The sequence below is a fragment of the Lithobates pipiens genome, unplaced genomic scaffold (assembly GCF_037356315.1).
Source record: "Lithobates pipiens isolate NorthernLeopardFrog02 unplaced genomic scaffold, aLitPip1_a1.2 Scaffold_22, whole genome shotgun sequence".
NCBI classification, from domain to species: Eukaryota; Metazoa; Chordata; class Amphibia; order Anura; family Ranidae; genus Lithobates; species Lithobates pipiens.
This window is the reverse complement of record NW_027507784.1, coordinates 197,942,079-197,965,476: the sequence shown is the minus strand read 5'-3', so window position 1 is coordinate 197,965,476 and position 23,398 is coordinate 197,942,079. Positions and strand designations below refer to the sequence as shown.

Genomic DNA, 23,398 nt, shown 5'->3' with positions numbered 1-23,398 from the left:
TAATTATTACTACTACCTAATTACATTCGGGAAGTACAGGCTGTTCCCCCGGTGGGAGAAAGGGGACAAATGTTCCCTCCCGAAAAACTGACCGGAGCTAAAGCTGCCACAATCCAAGCCAGAAGGCCAGGGTCCCCTCCCCTGGCGCCGACCAGTGGTTCTCCATCCTCATCAGAAGGCTTCCCTTTCGGCTACGAACCACTCCAGCTCACCTTCACACCAGCAGGCTTTGCATAGCAACCGTCACCCCTGCTCCACCTCGCCATAGAACAGGGACGGAAGCAAGCGCCACCTCCTGGTAACTGATAAGAACAGATACTACACTTGATCTTAGCCAAAATGCAGAGATGCTCAGTAGCTCTTCGCAGCATCCCAGTATCTAAACTTATGTCAATTCTCGATTAACAGGGTACCCCCAATAGGATTCCCAACAAACAGGCAGCGCTTGTCTTTTTCTTAGCACTGTTAGCAGTCTTTTCACAACATAGAGAGAAAGAGAGCCCTCAGTCAATTCATACATAAAAAGGCCTATAGACATCTTATATCAATTAATAAGGTCTAGATAACAGGTAAGATGTGGACCTAGGAATAGAAGCTTTATCTCACCCAATGCTCTACAAAGCCTCTGGGCTCCAGGACACAGACCTTTAAAGGGGAGAAAATAAAAGTTTGTTTTTGTATAAGGCCCCTTTAACGCTAGCAGACCGATGGGATCCTCCTGTCAGTTTTTCAGGTGGACCCGATCAAACCTTACAGTCTCCTCTATCTGATCTGATCCTAGCCACTAAACACAGACGGATGAAGATCTGTTCCCCACCCGCCTGGCTGACCAGACTGGATGGCAGTTGGGTTTAAACAGACAGGCAGTCCGATTACATCTGACCACCCAACAAAGAGTAGGCAGTGTCTGTGTACGCTCTACACATAAGTGGAGCAGACATGGACGCGGACCAGCCATCTGCCTGAGCAGGCAGACTCCTACGGAGCCTGTCCCGTGTGGAAGGGCACTAACAGACATAAATCCTGAAGCCTTTAAGTGTGTAACCTAGGTGACACTTATATGCAGTAGACAACGCTACCAGACAGTGCCTCACATACCCTTCCTCTCTGCTCAAAACTGTGGGAACAAGCATATGTTTCCAAAATACAGTGGGCGTAATGTTTCATCAGCAACCTTCTGTCAACATTTTCTGTACATCTTTAAAAATTGGTTTTCTCTGGGGTCCATGTACCTGATAAGAATTTAACTTTTATTTTAACATAAGGTTCAGGCCTAACGTTAGTTTAGCCAGGTAAATCTGAACCTCTCGCTTTTTCTGCAAAAACCCTCCAACGTCCTGAATCTGAGTAGTAGACAGGTTCTTTGGATATCCTAACTTCTGGTATGCCTTTTGTTGGTGACACTTTAGGGTTGCTTTCTGAAGTCTCTAGTGTAATAGCAGGTGTGTGTTGATTTGGGTTTATATTTTTGTGAATGAGAGTGCTGCATTCGAAAGCAGCTGTTCAAAACAACACAAGATGAATGTTACTGTATTAGCTCCCCTTTGAAAAAGCAGGGAAATTGTATTAGGTGGGTCTGGGCTCAGTAGCTCTTCCTGACAGAGGGCAAGCACAGGGCTTGCATGAATATGGAGGACTGCAGAGTAAAGAAGGGATTGAGGCTCATTACTGGCTGTAACTTCCCCATGGAAGCACCCATAAATTAAGCTTTAACTTGGGGTGGAGCTACAAACCAGCACTGACAGAACCAAAAACAGAACACGATCTACAAAACAGAATAAACACTATTTCACATAACTTACCTGAAGAGAAAAAAATAAATAGGTCATTAGTTACCATCTCGCTAGATGGTAATAATGGAATTTTTTGTACTCACCGTAAAATCCTTTTCTCTGTTCATTGACGGACACAGCTTCTTTAATTCTTGACCTTACTCTCCTGAAGGTGGCGTGATAACCCTAAGGTCAAGAATTAAAGGAGCTGTGTCCGTCAATGAACGAAAGAGAAAGGCATTTTTTTCACAAAATATACGGCCTTTATTTATAGCACAAAAAAATAAAAAACCCAGTAGTGATTAAATACCACCAAAAGAAAGTTCTATTTGTGTGAAAAAAGGACACAAATTTCAGATAGGTACAGCGTTGCATGACTGAGTAATTGTCATTCAAAGTGTTAGAGCTCTGAAAGCTGAAAACTGGTCTGGGCAGGAAAGGGGTGTAAGTGCACTGTATTGAGGTGGTTAAACTATTCAAAATGAAAAAAAAAAAAAAAGTTATTTCGTTTTACTTTAATGTTTAACATGTTTATTAGATCAGTGTTTGATTTCTATTATTTCAAATCCACAGCTGCATGTTATTTTTGCTAGTTATTTAAGTTTAAAATCTCATCCCAAACTATTTCTGCTGGAGGGAAATCTTTTTACCCTTTTAACATTACTCTGTTGAAAAGGATACTATTTTCTGAGAGCTGAATTTTTTCTCCATGTTCATCATACATCTCCAGACCATTCAGTCCAATGTAATATGGGTCTCCCCAACTGGTGAGAAGCTGAAATTGGAAAATAACTGCAAGAAGTATTAAGGAAAGTTTTTTTGTACATAAAAAAGAAGCCTAAAATATCTTGGATTTAAAGTGATTGTAAAGGTAGAAGGTTTTTATCTTTTTTTTTTTTTTTAAGTTTTATTTATTGCTTTTTAACATAACAAGTATACAAAAGTCCCATTGGGCCACACACAAAAAGAAACTAGACTGTCACTCGGTGAAAAGTATTAAAATAATAATGATAAGGCCACCTTTTCTTAAAGAGGGATTCCACCAAAAAAAAAAAATATTAAAAGCCAGCAGCTATAAATACTACAGCTGCTGACTTTTAATAAATGGACATTCACCTGTCCCGGGTTCCAGCGATGCCGGCAGCCGAGGCCGATCGATCGCTCGGCCCTCGGCTGCTGCCGCCACCATTCTAGGTGAGGGAATCAGGAAGTGAAGCGAATCGACTTCACTTCCCGGTTCCCTACTGCGCATGCGCGAGTTGCGCCGCGCAATAGGAAATCTCCGCGCTGTCACTGGGACCCGTGTGTGTCCCAGCAGACAGCGCGGCAGGGCAGGAAATGGCATAGACTCCCACGGGAGTCTATGCCCAGAAGTGGGTGTAAATACCTGTCTTTGACAGGTATCTCCACCCCCCTCCCCCCTGAAAGGTGTCAATTGTGACACCGGAGGGGGGGAGGGATCCGATCAGCGGAGGTTCCACTTTAGGGTGGAATCCCGCTTTAATAACAGTCAATGGTACGTTTCAATATTTCAAATAGTTACATACATGTTAAATCTCACATCAAGTGCATTCCATTAGGTACGACTCAATCCACTATTCATCCAACTGCCCCACACTTTATTAAATTTCTGTGATATGCCCCTGCTAATGTATGTAGCCTTGTATAAAGGTGCAGCCCTATTAACCAAACCCTTCCACGCCGATATATATCGAGGATTGGACTTTTTCCATGATATCTCTATACTTTTTCTAGCATAATAAATTAGGATCGTCACCAAAGTACGAGCTACTCTCTTTGGGGCTATATTGTCTACTAGAACCAAATGGCACACCTCTATCATGGGCTGTACAGGAATGGTGTTTACTTTTGCAATACATTATGTGACCCCCTTCCAAAAGGGATTGGATGCTCGGGCAATTCCAAAAGATATGCATGAAATCGGCATTGAGGGAACTGCACCACCAGCAACTAGGTGACCGGGTAGGGAACATCTTAGCCAATCTAGCTGGAGTAAGATACATACGATGCAGGAATTTAAATTTAATGAGTTGGTCCCTAGCAGAGACCAATCTAGTAAAATGAATGTCCCATACATCATCCCAGTCATTCCCGTCCATCTGGGGGAACACCTCGTCCCACACCGCCCTACACTTTGCAAGGAGATCTCCTCCCTCACCGAATAGTTGTTTATATATTTTAGACAAGGCCTTGTCCAAATTGTCTTCCATTAGTAAAGACTCAAAATCACTCATTTTCTGGGTAATACCAGTATCTCCAAACTGGGCATTGAACGCATGTCGGAGCTGCAGATAACGAGTGTTGGGAAGATTAAGAAGGTTTTTATCTTAATGCATTCTATGCATTAAGATAAAAAGCCTTCTGTGTGCAGCAGCCCCCCTCAGCCCCCCTAATGCTTACCTGAGATCCCTCTAGGTCCAGCAATGTTGCAGGAGTGTCTCGGTTGCCCGTGACACCACTACTCATTGGCTGAGACAGCAGTGTGGCACCATTGGCTCCTGCTGCTGTCAAAGTCAGTCGGCCAATGAGGAGAGGAAGGGGGAAGGCTGGGTAGCGGCTCCCTGTCTGAATGGACCCATGGAGCTGTGGCTTGGCTAGGTTTCTCCCATAACAAGCTGCTTCCTGTGGTGGCACTCCACAGGAGGGAGGGGCCAGGAGTGTTGAAGAGGGAACTGAGAAGATGAGGATCTGGGCTGCTCTGTGCAAAACCACTACACAGGGCAGGTAAGTATAACATGTTTGTTTTTGTTTTTTTAACAAAAAAATTGAGACTTTACAATCACTTTAAACTACCACAAAAGGGCAAATCATAAAGGAAATCTTCTATTTGGAACACTCATTTCATATAATGTTTTTTCCTTAGGTCTCATAACCCAACAAACCACCAGAGAGCAATATCAGTCCAGAAAACCATTTCATATTCATATAACTTTAATAGGTCTTTATAAACCAACTTGTACCTTTTGCAATATATCATATGTCAAAGTGATAAGGAAAAGAAAATTATGTTGCAACTCGGTTTCTGACATTTTATGATGCAGTATCACCGCATCTGATGTTGTGCACTATAGCTGCCCATAAAATCAACACTCCCAATTTCAAGCATCGTTTGCAATGATCAGGCTGCTTGCGGATTGCTTGTTGAGAAATCTAAATACAAGGTAGTCCTGAGGGCTTTCTGTGTCTTCTCACTCTTCTCTTTTTCCTTGCAGGTCCATACTTGCCACCTTCCATGGCTGCAGCCTCTCAAACTGTCTGCAGACTGGTCAGTAAAAATATAGTGCTGAGTTGCTGTACTTGCACACTAAAGTCCCATAAACATTAATAAAACAGAGCACCTGCTATAGGGACATGTAAGTACATGTATGGTACAGGTAGCCTGGCACTAACTGTAGTATTAGATTTTTAAATGCATACACAGAACCAAAAGTTATAAACAAAAGGATACAGCCACATGGCATCAATGGTGCTTCATAATCCATGCTGGTTGGCACTGTGCATTTTAAATAGCTAAAAAAGAACAAATTAGCTTTGAGAGTTGAATACACCAAAAAAAATATGTTAACATTCAGTTTTTTTGTATGAATATAATGTGTTCGATATTTGCCAGAATCATTGCCATATAGCCAGAGTTTCTGCAAAGTGCCATTTAAAAAAACTATTTAGCATAAAAAAAGAAAGAAACATTCTCAAATCCAGAAAACAAACTGACAAAAGTTATATTTTTGAATGTTACCTGGATTGTTTATCACACTGACGTTCTGTCACATAGTCAACAAAAAGAATCTCTTGAGCAAAATCAAAGTGACAGTTGCCAGGACCCTTCCGAATCAGAAATCCCTGAGGTGGGGAAATGTAGCATCCATCAAGAGTTACATGTAGAATTTTAGCCTAAATTAAAAACTCTGGGTTAGTCAGACAGCCAGTAAAATTGTAAACAAATGTTAAAACATTACTATATTTTTGAATTTACAGTATTTCAGTATTTACAATACATATTAACATAGCATTCAGGAATTTCCTGCAGTCTGGTTGGTGCATCTCAGTGTAACTAAACTCCGCAGCCTTTTTTCCAGCCGTTTCCTGTCCACGTGCATACACTTCAGCAATGGTTGCATAGCTATTCTTTATTTCTGAAAGTCAAAACAAGGGACCAACATTGTACAATTGGTGTAAAGCTTGCCCCTGTTGTAGCCATAGGAAGCCTGTGTGACAACAAATGAGCACAACTGGGGGACAGCGGCAGATCATTTTCACGCTATAACAGGTGGTGCCTCAAAAGGGACCTCCATAGAAGAATCGTCAGGTATTATTTTACTGAAAGATGCAGATTTAAAAATGCTTAAATTTTGAAATGACAATAACATGCTAAAGATTATATGAGGGTTTAATGACTGAGGTTTTTAGTATTTAAGTACTTGCCACCCAGGCCAATTTTGACATTTCTCTCCTACATGTAAAAATCATAAATTTTTTTGCTAGAAAATTACATAGAACCGCCACACATTTTATATATATATATATATATATATATATATTTTTAGCAGAGACCCTAGAGAATAAGATGGCGGTTGTTGCAACGTTTTATCTTGCACAGTATTTGCACAACAAATTTTTTTGTATATTGTGAAAGATGCCCATACGCCGAGTAAATAGATACCCAACATGTCAGGCTTCAAAATTGCACATGCTCGTGGAATGGCACCAAATTTCGGTACTTTTAAAATCCCCATAGGTGACTCTTTAATATTTTGTTACAGGTTACTTGTTTTCAGTTATAGAGGAGGTCTAGTGCTAGAATTATTGCTCTCGCTCAAACGATGGTGGCGACACTTCACATGTGTGGATTTTCAATGCCGTTTACATACGTAGGTGCGACTTACGTATGTGTTCACTTCTGCGGGCGAGCACATGGGGACAGGGGCACTTTACATTTTTTTGCCCATTGGTTCCTTCTCCGGTTCACCGATGGCAGGGGCGAGCCTGGGGAAGAACTGCCTGTAAGAACGATCAAGGGGCTGTACAGCCGCTATGATCATTCTTATGGTGAAGGGAATCTCTGGCTCTAAAAGACGATATCTGAATGATGTCTGTAGCTGCAGGCCTCATTCAAATATCATTGCTCAAAGTCCACAACGTCATATGATGTTAAGAGGGGTGGCAATCAATTAAAGAACATAGCTGAAGTCCTCCATGAGGTCCGCTGATATCCCGGATCAAAACGTATCATTTATTTTTTCTTAGATTATACTGTACATTTGTCTCTAAAGAAACACAACTCCCTTGATACCATAGGGTAAAGATCAAGAGCCAAAAAGGTATTAACTATCCCATGGTGCTTCTAATTATAGAAAATACAGAACTTACAGTATGCCTTTAAAATGCTGCAAGTATAAAAAAAATATTGGTTGATATTCCAGAAATTGAATGTTCTCCTATATTTCTGTTTAAGTTGACACAACTGTGCCTTTGCTGGTCTGAAATTCCAGGCCAGGTTGTCAACCCTTCCTGCTAAAACAGACCTCCACCTATGTTCATCTCTCTCTGTCCCACTTTACATACATGGGTATCTTTTGCAGCAAACAGCTCTGCTGTCCTGACTCCCAAGACCCTGTCCACACATTGTGTGTAGGGAAATGGCTTGTGGGAAATGCTGATCTAGGGTTGTACCTATATTAATGGGAACTGAACTTACAGCAGTAACCCATGCAATAATTTTACAAGCCTTGTGATGATGGCACAGGGAGTATTAAAAGCAATTTCCTGCTACAGAATCAGTCAAAAGAGAATGCAACATGCTCTAGAGGGGGGCAAGGAGGTTTGAGGTTAAATTTGGCAAAGCATGCTACTTCACCATTATAGTTAGCGGTTCAGTGTATTACTTTGACCCATTAAAGGTTTACTCCTCAACATATATTTTATGTTGATTGCACTTATTACACTTGCATCATCTGTAATATTATGTTATACTGTGCACTCAATATAGAAATGCATTACCCCTCTAAATGTGTCTTCAGGGGACTTATTGTAATTCCAGAACCGCAATCCAGCAATAGTCTCTGCTTTATCAAAGTTGATCGTTATAGTGTGATTTTCTCCACTGGTAAATGGAATAAGCCACATGTGAAGATCTTCAGTGGTTATTTTTACATCGTTGATGAGCCTAAAAAAAAAGAAATTTTATGTTTGTACATTTTAAGTTTTTTATTTTTTTTATATACAGTGCCTTAAAAAAAGTATTCCCACAGGAAGTGTTAATGTATATTGTAGTAAATCAATGTTGATTTTATAAAAAAAAAAAAAAAGTTAGTGGAGTATGATTTTTTTTAAATAAAAAACAAGAACACACCAGAACACCATCTTGAATATGACATCCCTAACTTATCACTGGTACAGCCAATTATTTTCCAAAATCACACTAGTTAAATGAAAATTAACATTCTATAATCAGGGGTTTCAACTAATTAAATACTCATATACTGTATATGGAAAGTTCAAATTCTGGTAAGTCAGTATTGTGGCATAACTTAAACCATCAAACCATAAGAACACCAAAACGTAAAGTTTATACATACTTGTCTAAGGTTCTGTAATCATCTTGATAGTCAGGAAGTATGCTTAGGTCTCGAGGTGATGCAGATATTATGTTCATATTTAAAGGTAATGCTTCACCATCCAGTCCCACAATTTCAAATCCTGTAAGTCCAAGGTAATGCAAGTCTCCCCATGTCATTGTAAAATTCAACTGAAGACCTTAGTAATATAAAAACAAAACAAAAAAAAGTACATTTAGTTTATTCATTTACTATTCAATAATTTACAGGCTGCTGACAGACTCTGGCCAGTGGAATGGATGATATTCATTAATACCAAACAGTAAATCACTGCATTAAAAAAAAAAAAAAAACATGTATTGCTCTTCTTTGCAGAACTGCTAAAGTTCAGTTAAATTTGATGGTGCCCATTTGTGGACTGCAGACTTCAAGTCATTCCACAGATTTTCAATGGGTTTAATAAGTCTGGGCTCTGACTAGGCCATGCAAGCACATTCACCTTTTTCTATGTGGTCATTTTACTGTGTACTTTGGGTCACTGTCGTGTTGGGAGAGCAGCAGATTTTCCTAAAGAATTTGGAAGTATTTTGCCCCATCCATTTTTCCTTCAACCATGACAAGTGATCCAGTCCCTGCTGCGGAGAAACACCCTAAGAACAGGATATTAACACCTCCATGCTTTACTGTAGGAATGGTTTTATTTGGATGGTGAGCTATATTGGATTTCTGCTAGGCATACTGTATCAGTTCGTTGTGGATGCCAAATAATTACATTTTAGTCTCATCTGACCATAACACCCTTTTCCATGTGGCCTCAGAATCTTCAAGGTGTGTTTTGGCAAAGCTCACTTGTGATTGCATGTGGCCTTTCTTGAGAATTGGCTTTTTTCTTGCAACACTCTCATACAAACCACATTTGTGGAGAATATTTGATGTTGTTCTTACATACACACAATGACCACCCTTTTTCATAAATTCCGGCAACTGTTGCTGTGGACCTCTTGGTAGCCTCTCTGATCAGTTTTCTCCTGGCTCTTTCATCCAGTTTGGAGCGACGTCCTGATCCAGAGAGGGTCTGTGTTTTACCAAATATCTTCCACTTCTTAATAATAGACTTCACTGTGCTTCTAGGCATTGATAAAAACTTTAAAAAAATGTTGTATCCATCTCCTGACTTGTGCCTATATATAACTATATCCTGGAGATCTTTTGATAGTGCCTTGCCACCCATAGTTGATGGTTTGCTTCAGTGATACTATAAAGGGACTGAAATGCTCCAGGAGCTCTTTTCACACTGAGCTAATCAAAATGACCACAGCTGATCACAGTTCAAAGTCAAATGGTGTGCTGCATTTGTTAAAATATGATTTTTATTTATATTAATCAGACATAACTTTACTTGGGACAATATTACAATAGTAGTTGGTCATATAAATCAGATTACTGTCAGGTTTTGGCTTGAGTAGATATTTCTCAAACAAATACTGTTGGATAGAATGAGAGCATAGATAACATTGTTGTATTCAATTAACAGTTTGAATAGGCTACAGTAAACAGGTAGGAGAGGGTCTATCAAACTGAAAGAATGACTTAGTCGGTTGTTAGGGAAAACAAGTTTGTAACCATGGTAAACAAAAGCCCAAATTAAAGGAGCAGTAGAGACTCATAGTGGAGCCCATTCAGCATGGATTAACACTGAAGGACACTCAAATCTGTAACCAGCGAACAAGAAGGTGCTTGATCTCCAGGAGCAATGGAGATTATGAACCCAGCAACTGGAGCTAAGTAACTTTTAAGTGTATTTCTACTATTACAGACCATAGGCTGTTTATTTGCTAGGCATTTTGGCTGTTATAGATATCTGTCTTGTATTGTATTCCTAATATTGTAATAGTTTTGTATGTACAGCATGTATAGTAAAAACACATTTGCACACTGCAAGGGTCTCAGCATCCTTGCTAGATAGACACAAGCAAAACAAATAGCTGGAGGACTATGTTGGAGACCGGAGAACCCATGGTTGAAATTCCTGTGGTTTTCTAAAGTGAACGAGCTGAGAGAGGACCTCACTGCCACACTGCACAACTGGGAGTAGACCTTTCGAGAGACCTGGAGACCATGTCAACATTTTGTGTGCACTGATGCCTACCTCTGAGAGGTCTCACAACCTGCCTGACCTCCTTGATTAGCTTTTCTCTCTGGGTCGGGAGGCACTACCCGTCTTCTCTCCCTCTTATCTGTCCTTGATTTATTTCCTATCTTGCATTAGAGATATTGGATCCCCTACCCTCTCCCCCTGACTGCCTCCCTTCTCCATATGCTAAGCTCAGATATGGGCTGTACTATTCAGATACTGTGAATATCCTCACTTATATTATCCCCATCTTAGTGTCCCATCTCTGGGCTCAGCTGGCCATCAGGATGCCTTGCCTCCTGATATACTGTAAGATTTTTGCTTAGTTTTGCATCTATGAATACTTGTTTTGGGTCACTCATGTAACTGTTTTGAATGCCTTCCAGACTCTATGCACTGACAATATTTTCTATATCATGTTTCCATTCATGCCATCCATACTGTGTAATGCCGGGGCAGTTGATATGTTGCACACATTATGCGACCCTTCCCGTTATCTGATTATATTATATATCTTTGTTAATTTGGCTGTAAAATGCACTATGAAAATAAAGGCATTACAAAAAAAAAATTAAAAAAAATTAAAAAAGGCTGGAGGATCAACCTTAAAACAATATTAAAATGCTGGCAAAAAAAAAAAAGACATGCATAATTGAGTTTCAGCCTACAGGGCCTGTGTGGCGAATTTGCAGGTCATTTATAAACTCCTCACCACACATCATCCAAATTATTCAGAATTGAGATACGTGTGTTTGCTGTTGTTGACATTTTTATGAGCAACTAGTGGGATTTTTGCTAATCATCATAGCAGCTGTCACACCACTTGTTAAAAACGAACACTGCTGGCAATAGTTCTATCTTCCCGGGAAGCAGTACATACGGGACACTCCCTGTTTTGGAATATATTTGGGAGACTTGTACTAGGCGGCAGCATTTTATCAGAATCTCCTCAGAAAGTGTGGCCATACGCCTTTGATGCTATCAAATGTTCCTGCCGTATATCCTTGGAGGAGAATTTTCAATAAGAACTGCTTTGATGATATTCTTCTTTTGCTCGCTACCCCTGATGAAGGTTCTGCAGTAGCAGACACTGGAAATGCGTTGGGTTTGGGACATCAATGACAGTTGTTATATACATGTGTTTTCTATGTACAGTTGTCTGATGTTGTTTTATTAGAGATACTATGTGTCTGGAGCTCTTTTTTAAAGTTGTGTTATATGAATAAAAAATACAAGTTTTATTTCCTATTTTGGTGGTATTGGTGGTCCATTTAAAGTCCCATTAAGGGGGAGTTTTTTGTATATTAAACCTTGGCCACCATGCTGCAGCTCAGTTTCAGGGTCTTGGCAATCTTCTTATAGCCTAGGCCATTATGTAGAGCAACAATTATTTTTTTTCAGATCCTCAGAGAGTTCTTTGCCATGATGAGGTGCCATGTTGAACTTCCAGTGACCAAAATGAGAGAGTGAGAGCAATAACACCAAATTTAACACACCTGCTCCCTATTCACACCCAAGACCTTGTAACACTAACAAGTCACATGACACCAGGGATGGATAATGGCTAATTTGAACATTTTCATTTAGGGGTGTACTCACTTTTGTTGCTGTGGCTGTGTGACTTATTTTGAGGGGGACAGCAAATTTACATGGTTATACAAGCTGTACACTCAATACTTCACATTCTAGCAAAGTGTAATTTCTTCAGTGTTGTCACATGAAAAGATATAAGAAAATATTTAAAAAAATGTGAAGGGTGCACTCACTTTTGGGAGATACTGTATATATATTAATACACTGCCTGGAGTGTATTAATATCAGTACACCACAGAGTGCACTGTAGATTTAGGCTATACTGGATGCCGAGTATATTTATATATATATATATATATATACACACACACACACACACACACACACACACACACATACATACATACATACATACACACATATATATATATATATATATATATATATATATATTTTAATAGACCGCCTGAAAAGTATTAGAAACAGTACAAAACTGAATGCACTGTAGATATAGGCTACACTGTATGCAGAGTATATATACTATATACACACATACACACACACTAGACTGTATATGTATATAGATATTTATTAATACACCGCCTGAAGTATATTAAAAACAGTACACCACGGAATGCACTGTAGATATAGGCCACACTGGATGCAGAGTATATTATATATATTTATTACAAGTATATGTATATATACCTGTAAGCTGTGTATAAGCCATTGGGAGTATCTTGCTTTTTGTTATCCACCTTCCAACTGTCCACTCCCAGGACGTGAACAGCAAAGTTTGCTAGAGAGTGCTTTTCCATCCAGGAGATAATCTGATTTACTTCCTTCAAGACTGCCTGACTCCTGGGTCCACCCAATGATTAATATAGGCCACTGATGTGGCATTGTCTGATTACACATTCATTGTATGTCCCTAGAGAATTTACAATTTTTTTGCTCCGAGTTCCAAGATTTTGATCAGGAGTATTGCTTCCCTAAGTAACAAGGTTCCCTGAACTGTGAGTGATGGAAACACTCTGACCCAGCCTACAAGGCTGGCATCTGTTATCACTTTCCATGAAGGTGGGAGAAAGGAATTTCCCATTTCCAAGACCGGATTAGCAATCCTATAAAAAATTAGAGCTTGCAATTCCTGGACACCATTACAAAGCTCTAAGTGACCCACCAGACTGAAAAGCTGTGGGTCGCCTCAATCCGGTGAGTGGGGACAAATGAGGGGGTGTTGCACACCTGAATATTTCTGAACCCTTTTGCACTGCTTACCTTCGGATTGGAGCACTTTTTGTCACTTTTCGTTTGGGCATTATTTGGTTTAATATACATTGGGATATTTATTGTGTTTTTGGAGCGCTATATTAATTTTATTTTTTTCAAGTGATTAGCACTTTGTGTGTAACAGCTGCATTCTTGTTTTATTTCATTTATTCACTTTTTTACACCACTTAGTGCGAGTTTATATATTCAGTTTATATTTTTTCACATGGATTAGCAATCCACTAAACAACGGAATTCATTGATAGGCTGGAGAAAAGCTTAAGGAAGTCGAGAGATGGATTGTGTTTGTTCCAAATCATCACAAATTTGTGCTTCATGGGCTTTGGGTGGAACTGAGCGAAAGGAACAGCCTCCAATAAGGCATCCATGAGTCCTAAAACTCTCAGACAGAGAATCTTACAGAGGAATGTCCTTTAGATCTTAACCTCTTAGCAGCTGCTGGTCCTCAATGTACTGTGGACAGTTGGCCGCTGTCGGCTAAGCGATGACCCGTACATTGTTCCCTACTTCTGGGTTTCTGGTGCACTCCCTGCCCAACACCCTATTTAGGGTGGAACATGTAACATGTTCTAGCTCGTGCCCCGTTGTCCTCCTGACCCTTCCCTCCCTGCTGTGACAGTGGGTGGGGGGATCTTCTCCCACACCAGCTGCCAGAATTAAAAAAATAGCATGGCCGTGCTCTGCCCAAATGGCTGCGTCATTCATTCACAGAGCTCTGTGAATGCATGAACTACATTACCATTAGCCTGTGCAGCTGATGGCTTCTAGTTCACCAGCGCAAAGGTGCTGGTGAGCGTCCTTATAGTTCATTCATTCTTCCGCAAATAGATACTCGCGCTATGGATACGCAATTTACCCATTAAAGTCCCAAATTTAAAAAAATATATATAATGTATGTTGCTGCTGTTATACTGTGTAATATGCATCTGTGAAAATCCAATAAAGTGACCCCCAAATACCCTACGGGTAACAGCGCTACCTAAAACAATGTTGCATACACAAACATGAATATAAAATTATTATACCTTATTAGTTAAAAAAAAAAAAAAATACATTGATCCTCCTATTGAGCGGTAACTTCCTGTTTGACGTCACTTCCGGCACCGAAAATATATGATGGCCATCTTTAATGTGGGCATATAATTATTTTCTAAAGCAAACACTGTTTCCTAGTGCATCATGGCAGCATACATATGGGTTGTGGCTCCGCTCCCACAACCTGATAGGACTGGTTAACTAGAAATCAAAAACAGACCCGGCTCACAGCATTCTCCTTTTTTTTCCCTCACCTGATCAGGACTGGAGTCGCGAGGTATCTCTTACCGGTTGTCACCCCAGCCAGGTTAAGCCTCTCCTGGGTGGAAGTCCTTCCTGTACAGCCTCTAAATGAGCTATATGGTTTGAGCCCCATTTTCGTGGTCTGGGGGGCATTTTCAGCCCCTCTTGGGTGGAAGTCCTTCCTGTACAGTCTCTAAATGAGCTCTATGGTTGGAGCCCCATTCTGGTGGTGCAGGCTTCTCAAAGAAAGCTTTAAACAAGCTTTGACGTAAGTGACAGCGTTTCCTTTTGCTTTCCATATGCCTTTTACTTCTTTCTCTGTGTTATGGGCGTTTGCCATTTCCAAGATGGAATCTGTGTTTCCTGGCTAAGAGCTTTCCATGTTGGTGATCTAAACAGGCTCAGGCACCGATATCATCACTAGTGGCAAATGTGAGTTCTAAATGGTTTTATGGCATTTTTTTTTGGCAACAAATGGTGGAGCTTTTTACTCATGCATGCTGGATGCTTATGTGGTCATTGTTTGCAGGTGTTTTCCTTTTTAAGGCTTTCACCTGTTTTTCCCATCTCCTTTTCAATGCTTGCTCTGGGATCCCTGTGTTAGGGCTTGGTTTCCACTAGTGTGACTTGTTACTGCAAAGTTGTATGACAAGCCGTACTCCATGATTTCAAACGAGTCCGTTCATATCTGTGTTCATAGACCTTAAGAATATAACAGGCATTGCTCCAAGTCGCATCACATTTTTGGCAAAATCATGCCACTTTCAGGTCCCAATAGTGGAGACTTAACATTATTCTGTTCTTCATTTCAATCTGCTGCTTTGCTCTGTTTCTATGGGAAACACTGTCCAGTCAGACCACCCATTGCCTTTAAGGTATAGGGATTAGGTAAGTAGTGAAGATTGAGAAAAAGAGAGACAATATCTATAGTCCTGTAAGGACTACAAGATGGAGGGAGCCTTCTGACGATCAAAAAATCCTACAGGTGGGGGAGGAGATTAGTAAACTAACTGGAGAAGTACCCAATCTTCAGCAAAAGTCCCTTTTTAATGGTGCACTAATCCATTGGGTACCTGTGCGAAGCTTTACGCACACACCTGGAGGGAAAACCGTCAGGATCAATGGGCCATATCAACTATATTGGCGTGACATTGGTGGAAGTTTAAGGGAGGTCCGCCTTTCTGGTACAATCATTTTTTATCGAAAAAGTATAACATGACAAGCTCACCAATGCAGGGGTCTAATTCAATGAGCATAACAATCACATAGCATTGACAGGTGGGAAGTTCACCTTTAAATCTCTTCCAGTCAGCAAGGCTACCAGAGTTGATGGAAAAGTTAAAAAAAAAAAAAAAAAAAAAAGCAATCGTTAAGGTTCTGGATACCCAGAGCAGATGAGGATTTGGTTCCCCTCTGTTCCTAGAAAAAAATAAAAATAACCAGGTAATCTGTGCCCAGTGCAAAGTTAAAGAAAAAAAAGAAAAAGCAGGACAGGAAGTTAGAGTTGTGCAAGATGAAAAACCTCCAATCAATTATATTATTCATAAATCTGGGAGACTGGATTCTCCTGTAGGTTTATCAGACACCTACTTGTCCCAATTCATCCTCAATTCCTCTACCAATTGAGTTCCTCCCCTTTGGCCTGTACATCTCCCCCTGGGCATTCACAAAGGTCTTACTGTCTGCAATAGCGACAGGAAAATTTCAGTAGAACTTACACAAGGGAATTTCCATCCTCAGAAAGAGAAAGCCAAAGGTGCTTTGGGAGTGAAGTCTCTTCCAGCAGAACAGTGCTGGAGTATCCTTGGTTCTTCGTAACTGACCAATTGTTTTCAGATGGAACATTATCACATCAGACCCCAGCTAAAAAGGTTGGGGGACTAATTTCAAAGACCAGGCTGCTTAAGGTCATGGGATGTTAAGCTTATGAGGAATAGTATTGAATTTTCTTGAACTGAGTAGTGTTCAAAGCACTTCTGTCATTCACTCCTTTTAGCAAGAGGAGCAAGATTTGTATTATGCCTAGTCAATAGTGGATAGTCAATAGTGGAAGGGTAGAATCCTTAGGCTGTGGAGCTTCCTGTATCAATAATTGCAAATATACAGTTTTTGGCTTAGGAGGCTCTAGCGTCTCTCTCTCCTGCTCTTAAGCATTGAATCGCCACTGCCGCTTACAGTGATGACGGATTTGCTCTCATGGACAGTTTTTGCCATCCAGCTCCAAGAGATTACTTCTGATGGCATGGAAGTTGAGTGGCAGTGGCTACCAGGTCAATTATGCTCAGTGCAGGTAGTGCCTAACTTGTGTCAATCCAGAGAGGCCTTCATGAATAAGATTTACCAAAGAATATGGGAAAATTATGCAGATCTCACACAGCAAAGCGTGGAGTCCTTTATAACCTAAACCAGCCAAGGTTCCACAACTGAGGCTGGACAAGGGCCTAGGTTCAAATATGTTTAAAGCTCAAAGTTCAGCTTTGTCTGCACTGCAGAGGTCAAGGAGTCCTTAACCCTTTAGTGATGCAATCCTTAAAAGGCTTGCATGAAGTTATAGGCCTCACAGGAAACCATTGTTCCCTAAGTGGAACTTGCTTACGGTGCACATTTCTATCAAGGCCTCACTTCTATCCTACTGAACTGACTACACTCTGCAAACCATAAAGACCTTATTCTGGTTGCTACAACCTCTGTGAAGGAGGATGTCAGAACTGCAGGCTTTGTACTCAAGGAGCCTCACTTAACATTATACCCAGACAGAACAGTCCTTAAACTCCAGACTGCTTTTATCCATGGGTTGTCTTTCTCCTTCCAATTTATCCAGGAAGTAAATTTGCCGTCTTTCTTGGTTGAGTGAGAGAACCACATTCCCTGGATGTTGAGCTAACGCTGGTGGCCTACTTGCCAGCTACCCTTTCACATTCAGGAAATCTGAAATATGTTCTTGGTTCCAGCGTGGCCTAAGGCAGGGTCAGTCAGCATCAACATGCTCAGTCACCTCCTAGATTGTTAAGACAATTAAAAGAGCCTACTCTTCAAGGCCGTCCCGTTTTGGCGGTCTTCAGAGCATATTTAACTAGGGCAGTGCCAGCTCTGGACAGATCAGCGCTGAGTCTCCTGAGGTATTTGAAAGTCAGCAATATGGTCCTCCCAGGACACCTTCATAAAACTTTAATAGGTGAACCCGGCTCGGGACAGTAAAATTGGAAAATTCATGGTGCATACATTTGCGCTACTGATGATTATAAAATTTTCTTGGACGCTCCCGTATGGCGAGTTAGTCCCCATATGTATGCTGCCATGATGCGCCAGGAAAACAGAAAATTGTGATGAGAGTTACAGAGAATGCTGTGAGCCGGGTCTGATTTTGATTTATAGTTAACCAGTCCTATCAGTTTGTGGGGGCGAAGCCACAACCCATATGCATGCTGCCATGAAGATGCACCAGGAAAGGAAAATTACGGAAAGGTGAGTATACAATTTACCGTTTTTTATCTATGCAAGTGCATTTCTTTTTTACTTAAAAAAACAAACAAAAAAAAACAAACAGTCATTTCACTATGTGGGATCCTTCTCCTTCTTCCCTATTGTCTGGATATGGAGTACCTTTCCCAGGTTAAGCCTGGAAGAGAACGCATTAAAACCTGGGGGACAGCAGGAAGAGATGCCGATAACACAGAGGCCCTTGACATCCTGAACATAAAGACATATGCTGTTTTTGACTCTATTGTTAATACAAGGAGTCAAAATTTTCTGGTGAGTTTGGTGTGAAATCTATGTGATCTAGGTCTTCTAAAGAAGATACACAGTGGAGCACTTCTTTTGTCTCTTGTGGGACTTTGCACTGTGTTGGATGAATGGGACATATCACTATACACTGACTTGAGTTTTTTCACTTTTTTGTTCTTACCATTTGTGAATTACATTCCTATGTATGTGAAGGTTTTTATAATATGGACACTTATTGGTGGATTATTTATTGTACTAATGGGGGTATTATAATTTTACATTCATGTTTTTGTATGTAACATTGTTTTAGGTAGCACTGTTACCCATAGGGTAGGTGGGGGCCACTTTATTGCATAGATTCTTCCTGCCGTTCAGTAACTGTCTGCCCATAGCAGAGCTATGGGCAGACAGGATCCTGGTACTGCACCTGTGAGCTGCTGATTGTGGGTGCAATGCCTTTCAGGCTGCAGAGTAAAAAAAATGTAAAAGGTGAATTTAGCCTTTAAATGTCTACTGATGCAAGGTATTCACCTTTTCACATATAGACAATACCTGATCTTGCGGTACCAAGGGAAATTTGGGAATGCAAAAAAGCAAAACAAAACACTGCCATTTTAAGTGAAGTTTGCATTATTTAAAATACTTACATTTACCCCTGTATACACCAGGTATCGTGCTGGCAAGATTTGGAGGACTTTCTGCTTTAATTTTCACATCAAAAAGCTGTAAAAAATAAATAAAAAAATTGCAAACTGCAATAGCACAGATATATACAATAACACAATATAAAGCATATTCAGTATATGGAAGATTAACACATTAGAATGTGGTTACACTTTGTTTTCTAATCATTTCAACAGCCAATCACAGTTTCAAAGGAGGTAAAATACTGGACTGCAAAAGGTGGTAACAGTAATATCCCATCTAAAGTGAAGATTATAATTTGCCAACTACTAAAAAATAGTTATCTTGGAGAATTTGAGGGGAATAAGAAGGAAAATAGTATTTGTATAACAATGCCATTTGCCAGCAATGTTGTTTCAGTTTTGCTTTTCGTTTTCAGTTAAGATACTATGTATTAAAGGGGCTAAATACAGTGGTGTGAAAAAGTGTTTACCCCCTTCCTCATTTCCTGTTCCTTTGCATGTTTGTCACACTTAAGTGTTTCGGGACATCAAACCAATTTAAACAATAGTCAAGGACAACACAAGTAAACACAAAATGCAATTTGTAAATGAAGGTGTTTATTATTAAAGGTGAAAAAAAATCCAAACCATCATGGCCCTGTGTGAAAAAGTGATTGCCCCCTAAACCTAATAACTGGTTGGGCCACCCTTAGCAGCAACAACTGCAACCAAGCGTTTGCGATAACGTGCAATGAGGCTTTTACAGCGTCCTGGAGGAATTTTGGCCCACTCATCTTTGCAGAATTGTCCTAATTCAGTTACATTAGAGGGTTTTCGAGCATGAACGGCCTTTTTAAGGTCATACCACAACATCCCAATAGGATTCAGGTCAGGACTTTGGCTAGGCCACTCCAAAGTCTTCATTTTGTTTTTCTTCAGCCATTCGGTGGTGGACTTGCTGGTGTGTTTAGGATCATTGTCCTGCTGCAGAACCCAAGTTCGTTTCAGCTTGAGTACACGAACAGATGGTCGGACATTCTCCTTCAGGATCTCTTGGTAGACAGCAGAATTCATAGTTCCTTTTATCACGGCAAGTCTTCCAGGTCCTGAAGCAGCAAAACAGCCCCAGACCATCACACTACCACCACCATATTTTACTGTTGGTATAATGTTCTTTTTATGAAATGCAGTGTTCCTTCTACGCCAGATATACTTGGACACACACCTTCCAAAGAGTTCCACTTTTTTGTCTCATCGGTCCACAGAATGTTGTCCCAAAAGTCTTGGGGATCATCAAGATGTGTTGTGGAGAAATTGAGACGAGCTTTGATGTTCTTTTTGCTCAGCAGTGGTTTTCTCCTTGGAACTCTGCCATGCAGGCCATTTTTGCCCAGTCTTTTCCTGATGGTGGAGGCATGAACGCTGACCTTAAATGAGGCAAGTGAGGCCTGCAGTTCCTTGGACGTTGTTGTGAGGTCTTTTGTGACCTCTTGGATGAGTCGTCGCTGCGCTCTTGGGGTAATTTTGGGCGGCCGGCCACTCCTGGGAAAGTTCACCACTGTTCCATGTCTTTGCCATTTGTGGATAATGGCTCTCACTGTGGTTCGCTGGATTCCCAAAGCTTTGGAAATGGCTTTATAACCCTTTCCAGACTGATAGATCTCAATTACTTTCTTTCTCAATTGTTCCTGAATTTCTTTGGGTCTCGGCATGATGTATAGCTTTTAAGGATCTTCTGGTGGACCTTACTGTGTCAAGCAGCTCCTATTTAAGTGATGCCTTGATTGTGAACAGGTGTGGCAATAATCATGCCTGGGTGTGGCTAGAGAAATTGAACTCGGGTGTGGACAACCACAGTTACAGTATGTTTTAACAAGGGGGGCAATCACTTTTTCACACAGGGCCATGATGGTTTGGATTTTTTTTCACCTTTAATAATAAACACCTTCATTTACAAATTGCACTTTGTGTTTACTTGTGTTGTCCTTGACTATTGTTTAAATTGGTTTGATGTTCCGAAACATTTAAGTGTGACAAACATGCAAAGGAACAGGAAATGGGGAAGGGGGCAAACACTTTTTCACACCACTGTACATTCTATGCAATAAAGTGAAAAACCTCCTGTGATACAGCTGCCCCCCAGAGCCCCCTTTCACTTACCGGAACCTGGTCTTTCCAGCGATGGGGACGACTACACCAGCTCCAGCCGGTGTCTTGGGTCCTGACTGGACAGATTGACAACTGAAACAGTGGGAGCCAATCAAATCCAATGACACGGGAGCCAGGGGGTGGGGCCGAGTACTGCTGCCTGTGTAAGTAGACGCAGCAGCAATACATGGGAGCACGCCCGCACAGGAGCCCCGAGGGAGAGCAGCTCTCCAACGGAGCACTCGAGAAGAGGAGGAGTCAGGAGTGCCGCCGAGGGACCCCAGAAGAGGAGGATCGGGGCCACTCTGTGCAAAACCAACTGTGCAAAACCAACTGCACAGAGGAGGTAAACATGTCATTTTTTTGTTTTATTTTTTTAAATAGAACCTTTAGATATCCTTTTAGTCATCACCTGTATTTTTTCACTGTAGTCTGCCTCTGCCATTGGCATTCCCTCTCCACCACTGTCTGCGGTTTTTGGACGAACGTTCACTTTTTCTTCATCTATCTGAACACATGTGTTTTCCAAATTCTCATCAAATGTATGATCATAAACTGATATTGCCTGTAAAATTTCATCGCTGGTGGTGAACAATATTGTATCCCCAAATTGTTCTGCAGTTGAGAAATTTAAAAATGAAAGGTAAAATAGACAAACAGAATATAGATAACAATGTTTCAAATTACTTTCTGGAAAAACTTGCAATTGCACACAATGGAATTTTATCTAGCAAAAATGCTTTAATATATGGAGTGATTGAAAAACCGTGCAGCTACTGAGAACAGACTTTTTTTTTTCATATTTCTACAGATCACTAAATAAAAGTAGAAAAAAAAAAAGGTTATATATATATATATATATATATATATATATATATATATATATATATACATACATACACACACACACACACACACACACACACACACATACACACACTGGTCGCCAAGGATGGGTTGTGTATGAAAGATATACACTACTGTACAAAAGTTTTAGGCAGGTGTGAAAAAATGCTGCAAATTAAGAATGTTTTCAAAATCAAATCAATTTCAAAAAGAAGTGTTAATAGTTTATTTGTATCAATTAACAAAATATAAAGTACATTTACAGAAGAGGAATCCAACTCAAATCAATATTGGTGTGACCACCCTTTACCTGCTTCTAGGTACACACGCAAACAGTTTTTAAAGACACTCAGCAGGTAGATTGCTCCAAACGTTATCTAGTACACTCCTGTCCGGTAAGTGCCACAATGCAGAACCCAGGGACCACAGATCACATTCCAGGCAATCCCAACACATTGGTACCAGCAGGGTCTAGAGATGGCACTCCAGTCAGTCTTAGGAAGGCCAATCCCGATAGCTCTATACAGGGACCAGCTCTAGCAGCAATGTCCGAGATCTCCCTAAAGAAGACCAGTAATATGGAGACCCTCACACCACCTCATACAAATCTGGTACCAGTATAATCTGAGGGATTTCCACTCACTAGTCCATGCTGCAGATACTGTACACCCTTTCCCCCGGCTACCAGAATGACACAATACATTGTGTCATTCTGGTTCACCAGGAAATATATCATTGCACAGAGTCCAGTGCCGACTGCCAATGTTACAGATACGGGTATCACTCCGCTTAGCTGACTGCCATAGGAACAAATCTAGATAAACCAGTCTCCTAATTCCATATGGAATCTTGAGTAAAACTAGCTAAAGAACTTAATTTGTATACAGAGACTACACAGACATGACCATCAGGCTTTGCCTTGCTGGGGGGGGGTTATGCCTGATAGAGGATTCCTTGTTATTTACAGCGCTTGTTTTTTAAAACAAATTACATAGTGTGCTATGCCAGCCTCGAATAGAAAGGCTGGCAGTGACAATTTTGATTATTTTATTTTTTTACAAGAATAGCAGTGGGGGGGCAGGCCGGAGACAGACACAGAGAGGAATGAGGCAGGGGAAGGGGGAGAGAGGAGAAGGCAGCCTATCACAGAGGGAGGCACTTTGCCCACGGTGATCAGGGCAGAGCACCCCTGGTTATCATGGTCTGTTTAGAGAGGGCATACAGGAAGTGGTAGGTTTAGAGGTTTATTTTTACAATTTAGAGGGGAGAAAATTATAGCACAAGCGCTGTGCTGTGTAATCTGATTTAAGGGACCAGAATCAAAATGTTTTTTTTTGGGGTTATCAAACGTTTTAAGATCTATGATAATAATGATCTATCAATCTGTTGTTATTGCTTTGTTTTATACTCTGTCATGTCTATTCAACAGAACAAGGGGTTTGAGAAAAGTTTTTTTCCATTCCTGTC

General features: G+C 40.6%; 1 protein-coding gene across 3 annotated transcripts in view; it reads right to left on the bottom strand.

Moving 5' to 3' along the window:
- The window catches only part of KATNIP (katanin interacting protein), a 189,438-nt gene that overhangs the window by 12,753 nt on the left and 153,287 nt on the right, over positions 1–23,398 (bottom strand). For 2 of the 3 annotated variants that reach the window (XM_077448812.1, XM_077448814.1), the window contains 7 exons: positions 21,498–21,700; positions 18,959–19,034; positions 8,369–8,546; positions 7,791–7,956; positions 5,530–5,684; positions 5,242–5,303; positions 2,454–2,564 (listed from right to left, as the gene is read on the bottom strand). In XM_077448812.1, the coding sequence (XP_077304938.1) occupies positions 2,454–2,564; positions 5,242–5,303; positions 5,530–5,684; positions 7,791–7,956; positions 8,369–8,546; positions 18,959–19,034; positions 21,498–21,700 (951 nt within the window). The remainder of the gene's footprint in view (positions 1–2,453; positions 2,565–5,241; positions 5,304–5,529; positions 5,685–7,790; positions 7,957–8,368; positions 8,547–18,958; positions 19,035–21,497; positions 21,701–23,398) is intronic. The other variant, XM_077448813.1, reaches the window with a different exon arrangement.